This window comes from Cornus florida, unplaced genomic scaffold (genome assembly GCF_030987335.1).
Source record: "Cornus florida cultivar Cherokee Brave unplaced genomic scaffold, ASM3098733v1 CherokeeBrave_3.0.0_Hap2_Chr08, whole genome shotgun sequence".
In the NCBI taxonomy this organism is placed as follows: domain Eukaryota; kingdom Viridiplantae; phylum Streptophyta; class Magnoliopsida; order Cornales; family Cornaceae; genus Cornus; species Cornus florida.
The window spans coordinates 20047104-20053164 of record NW_026775578.1 but is presented as its reverse complement, the minus strand read 5'-3'; the positions used below and the strand labels follow the sequence as shown (position 1 = coordinate 20053164).

Here is a 6061-nt window from a genome sequence, read left to right as displayed (position 1 = left end):
AATTTTAAATTTAAATTTAAAGATATACAAAAACTAATGATGAACTAAAAACGACATTAGAAGTAAAATATTGGAAATTAGTTGTTGATGGATCATATTGAGAAATAATAAGACATAAATTAAATTAATATATTGTTAAACGGGTTTGAAACTTCAGCAAGGATATTAATATATAGTTACGTGTTGCGTGATTTTTTAAAACTAAAATATTGAAAACAAAATGGTCCTAAAAAATTAAAATAACAATTGTGAAACTACTCGGCAACTATATTAATTTTTACGCGTTTGCTTGGATGCTGAAACTCTTGAGACATTTCTATAGTAATTTCCTTCCACAATTCCCTCATAACTACACAACTTTGCTTCTCCAATTCTTTGTAACTACTACTTAAAGACTAAAGTAAGAGTGGAATCGAGCTAGGGTTTGCACCTAGCTTGTTACCAAAACAAAAACGCCTTGGTGTGATGTCTGAACCAATTTGGGGGCAGGGCAATCCTTTACTCGATGCGCATAGAGATGGTGACATCAATAGTGCAAAGTGTCTCATCAGAGCTCATCCGAAACTTGCCTCTCGGAGAATTAACCGGCAGGGTCAAACTGCTATGCACTACATCTGTGACGTTGCTGATGCTACAACTGTGAAGGCACTCGTAGGTGAAGTTCCACCTGAATTCCTGTGTTCTCTTAGAGACAATGAGACAAGAAACCTGGTTCATATGGCCGCAGAGAAAGGCAAAGAAGAAGTTGTGAGGGTATTAGTCAATGCGTGTCCTAAATTAATCCAAGGGTTGACTTCTCTGGCGGAGACCCCTCTTCTTGTGGCTCTCAAAAATGGCCAAATTGGGTGTTTTTTCGCGTTGATGGAACTTCTTCAGCAGCCCCAGTACATTGACTGGATGGAGCTTCTAAACCGCCGTGATTGGGATGGCAACACTCTTCTCCTTATTGCAGTTTCTCGTAAGCAAGCCCAGGTTTCTCCCTATCTTTCTATGTAACTATTTCATTTTCGAAGTTGTTTTCCATCAGTGTCGTTACAGGGAGTTGGACCATCACAAATTCGCATGTTTTGATGTGAATCCTGGTGGGACTACTTTTTTACTCAAAAACAATCCGGTTATAGACTCTATTATGAATTCTTTTTATAATATTATTATTATTTAAAAAAAGGAAAAATTAGAACCTAACTATAATCAAGGAGAAATGGCTGTTTGGTTGTGTTCAGGTGAACTCAGGGGAGTCTTTATTGCAAGGCCTTTATTTTTTTTGTCTGATTACTATTTTTAATCTGAAATGTGCTATTTTGCAAGACTCGGCACAGTGGTCTTGTGGCGACTCTTCCGAGCTGAATCGAACTAAGAAGATTATTTTGTTAAAATAAATGTGAATTTACATGAATAAATTGAAGCGTTGATGGAGACACCAAGAAGGGACAGGGCATTTTCAGTTGAAAGACTAAAAAGAGTCAAACTTGTCCCCAAACTTGGAGGTGGGTACATGGTATCAAATTTTATTCACGATTATTATATATAGGGTTAATTATTCATATTTATTATTTGATGGTGGCAAAGTTTTATAATTTAAAAAAAAATAAAATTGATTAAAATGTTGACATGAACATAAAAAAATACTGTTTATTTGTCAAAATGTATTACCTTTTGAGCATGCATGTATCATTTTTTGTCATCAGGTATCACTTTTTGTACTTAAAAAAAAAAAAAAATGATACAAACGTGCATAAAAAGTAATACATATGTGCACAAAATGTAATACCTATGTGCATAAAAATTGTACTCTATGCTTAAAACAAAAGTAATACCTAATGACAAAAAGTGTTACATGTGTACAAAAGATATGGTGCCTATGTGCCTAAAAGTGATACTTTTGGCAAATAAATAATATTTTTTTATATCTACGTCAATATTTTGGTCAACTTCATTATTTCAAAACTATTAGACTTTGTTTGACTCCAACAAATGATAAATATAGGTTATTAATACCATTTATATGTAATAATATCTTTAATTTACATGATCAGATGATTCAGATAGTATTTTTAAAATTCTTTTTATTGTAAGTTCTAAACTCAACATTCCACTTATAACCTTGCCGAACAGAAGTAAAGTTTTGTAATTATAGTTTGCATTCTAAAATTGATCGAAATGTAATACTTCCCATTTTCCTATGTTCTTTTAAGTTTTAGATTGTTAATGAATATTATGTTATGAATAAACTACAATTAATTAAATTAAATTTTAATTCTTTCTTTTTTTCTTCTTTTTTTTTTCGTAGATTTTGCAATGTTCACTTTTAACATACAAAAATTGAGAGATTCTATTTTAAGAAATTAATAAAATATTATAAATTTTTTTATTGGAACAACTTGAATAATATTTCATCCTTTTGGAAGCTAGTTTAATTATTTTGAAAATAAAATTATAAAAATGAAAAAAGATTCAATTGCTAATAGACAATTTTATACATGTTTAAATAATCAAATAGAAAATTTTGACTTACATATCAATTTTTGGATAGAAATGATAATTGCAAATTTTGAAATCTTAATTGGTTGGGGGTATAAATGAAAAGTTGAATGATTTAGAACTTATAGTAGTATGAAAAAGAGTTTCAATAGTTGTGATAACCTTGTGGGCGGGTGTGCCATGGGCGGGTGCGAGAGACACTGTCAGGCTACCACACTGGCGAGCTACGGGTGCACAGTCCCACATCGCCTGGGTAGAGGAAAGGTGAAGTGCTTATATGTAAGTGCATCATCTCCAATTGGTATGAGGCCTTTTGGGGTGAAGCCCAAGAGCAAAACCGTGAGGGCTTAGGCCCAAAGCGAACAATATCATACTATATGGTGGAGTGGGTCGTTATAAATGCTATCAGAGCCTGACCCAGCCGGAAGTGTGCCGACGAGGACGTCGGACCTCCAAGGGGGGTGGATTGTGATAACCTTGTGGGCGGGTGTGCCGTGGACGGGTGCGAGAGACACTGTCAGGCTACCACACTGGCGAGCTACGGGTGCACAGTCCCACATCGCCTGGGTAGAGGAAAGGTGAAGTGCTTATATGTAAGTGCATCATCTCCAATTGGTATGAGGCCTTTTGGGGTGAAGCCCAAGAGCAAATCCGTGAGGGCTTAGACCCAAAGCGGACAATATCATACCATATGCTGGAGTGGGTCGTTACAAATGGTATCAGAGTCTGACCCAGCCGGAAGTGTGCCGACGGGGTAGCGAGTTACGGGTGCACAAGTCCCACATCGCCTGGGTAGAGGAAAGGTGAAGTGCTTATATGTAAGTGCATCATCTCCAATTGGTATGAGGCCTTTTGGGGTGAAGCCCAAGAGCAAAACTGTGAGGGCTTAGACCCAAAGCGGACAATATCATACCATATGGTAGAGTAGGTCGTTACAATAGTAGGCTATGAAAATATTATAAGACTTATTTGTTTTTTAGAAGAAAAAGCATGACTTAATGATTTTTTATGAATAATATTTGTATCTTTTTCTAGAGTGAAACTAGGGCTATAACTCGGCCAACATAATCTGGACCAACTCGAAAATTTTCAGTTGTATAAATTACAATTTGGTTTAAAAAGTAGGAGCCTAATTTTATTTCGAGCTTAGGTTATTATATCGTGTAACTCGAAGCTTAACCTGAGTCCGTTCTGAATTACAAAATCTCATAAATCCGATCTATGAACTTAAACACTGAACTTAATATATATATATATATATATATAAATTTTTATGTTGATTGTACATGATTAGTTATTTAGTGGATTCGTATAGTTATTTAGTGGATTCACATGGTCGTAACATATATAACATATTAAACTTATTAGTTTGTTACTCTCTCCGTCCCATATTAGAGGTTCATTTTTAAAAATTAGAGTTTTTAAGGGGACATGCATTTAATGCATTGTTCCCTTTTAAAATTACCAACTTGTCCCTTCTAATCTAAATATATATAATTACAAAGTTTGAAATTTTTTAAAAATATAAAGTACAATAACAGAAATATATAATTTATTTGCTTTGATTTTTTAAAGGGAATAACTAATTTGTGACATATAAAAAGAGAATAATAGATTACTAATATAGGACGGATGGAGTAATATATCATGTCAATCTCTTCAATTATTTTAGTTGTGAAAAAAAAAAAAAAAATTTATTTCATTTGTTATTACAACCTCAAAATTTTAGTTCAACAACTTGAATTTGGGGTAAACTTGGTAGAGACACTCCTAAGCCTTGTGGGAGCACATGTCTGTACTGAAAAATTTTCTTTGACTATTGTACCTACAAATTTTACATTTTTGAATTATACACTTAAAACAAAATTGAGTTTACCCCACTGAAAATAAAGAAAAACGCCACTATTGTCAACATTTTTTTTTTTTTTTTTTTTTGGTCCTTACTCATACTTTGGTCTGTCCTGGCCTCCAATCCGCCCAAATTTAACCCCAAGTGAAACTCTCACCGGCCAAACATTCCCAAAAAGAAACTCTTTCCGGCCATACTGTATTTACCAGTTTGCCACTCATAGCGAATTCAATTCTAATCGACTACCATTTGTCTCTGTGATTTAGATGGTGGGAGCGTTGCTCTCTTACAAGCAAAGAAATGGTGATCGTGTGGTGGATGTGAACTCCACAAATAATTTGGGTTCAACAGCGTTGGACCTCCATATCCAGCATATGCCTGATGCAAATGACAGAGAGATCAGTGACATTCTTCATGAAGCTAAAGCGAAGAGAGGACATGAGCTCCGCAGGTGTCATGAAGGACAATCAGTACAGAAAATGATAGAGAAGTTTTTTCTCGAAAATTCAGACATCATGAAGAAATCGTTGTTGCTGGTGGTGTTCATTTTCATAGCAACTGATGCCTCCAGTAGTCTATCTGGTTTAAGCAGCATCTATCCAATCGAGCATCCTGCTGAAATTTTAACAATCAATGTTAAAGATATGATAAGGTGCCCTAGCCTACTCCCTGCTGTCTTCTATGCTATCATGGCAGACACCGTCACATTTTTGAGCAGTATGGTGATGATACTTGTTATTACCTGGTCCCTTTCAACAAAATGCTCACTTTGTTACCGTGCAGTTCCATTGTTGCTCACGGTGGCTGTGCTTGTGAGGTGTGTTCTTGTCACCAAGACAATCATGCCCAAGTTCTGGATGACCATCGGCCCTCACAAGATTCCAAGTTTCTTGGCCGTCTGGTTATTCGATTTACCTTTACTGTTCTTGTCACTTGCAATATGGCTTATGGGAAAATACGTTCTCATATTACCTAAGTTACCTTAGGATTTGAGTAAGACCATCATGATTTATTAGGGAGCTAGGGACTGGAAAGCTGCGATAATAACCCTAGTATTTTTGTTGTACCTTTTTTTTTTATTTTTTATTTTTTATTTTTTCATGATGGTGGTGTGGGATTTGTGAGGTCGCCCTGTAATTGTACTTTTTTGTTTTTTTTCTTTTTTTTGTTGTTTGCATGGTAGTGTGAGACCTCCAAGGACCTGTAATTGATATATGCAATGCATACGGTATGGCAAATAACTTCTTTTTTCTTTTCTTTTTTTTCTAATAGAAAATGTTATTTTAATTAAACTAACCGAATTGACAGAATAGGAAAATCAAAAGTGGGGCAGCTGTTGGATGCATAAGCGTTAAGGAGCTCTCCCAAGTTCCCAACACAAATCATGGAAGACATATATCATGTTTTGAAGGCCCATTCTAATTTCAGACCGGTTTGGGGTCCAAAATATGCGAACAAGCCAGCCCATCACTTTTGTGAACAGGCTGCTAAAAAAATCTCTTTACAGATTCAGATATTTGGAAATGAGACTCTCGCTACCTGGCTTATTCAAACCATACATGCCCACCCAACCCAAAAAATTAGAAGTTAGACGGCCCAACAACAAGGCAAGGCCTAACACCAAATACAACTTGGTTTTTCAAAAACTGGAAAACAATGGCTCTCAATCGTATATCACAGAACCACAACAATTGGCATGTTCGAGTGATTGAATTACTCCAATGTACTTGC

General features: G+C 35.4%; 1 protein-coding gene across 1 annotated transcript; it reads left to right on the top strand.

Annotated features, from left to right (window-relative positions):
- The first annotated feature begins 400 nt into the window (after positions 1 to 400).
- LOC132270658 (ankyrin repeat-containing protein At2g01680-like) lies at positions 401 to 5755 on the top strand. The gene is made up of 2 exons (XM_059771838.1): positions 401 to 972; positions 4597 to 5755. The coding sequence occupies exons 1-2, from the start codon at positions 466 to 468 to the stop codon at positions 5314 to 5316; spliced, it is 1227 nt and encodes a 408-aa protein (XP_059627821.1). The 5' UTR covers positions 401 to 465; the 3' UTR covers positions 5317 to 5755.
- Positions 5756 to 6061: the final 306 nt, after the last annotated feature.

Excerpts from the sequence above, each read along its gene's own strand:
- LOC132270658 (XM_059771838.1), top strand. The coding sequence starts at position 466 with ATGTCTGAACCAATTTGGGGGCAGGGCAATCCTTTACTCGATGCGCAT. Across the intron at positions 973-4,596 it reads TTTCTCGTAAGCAAGCCCAG|ATGGTGGGAGCGTTGCTCTC; the intron begins GTTTCTCCCTAT and ends TCTGTGATTTAG.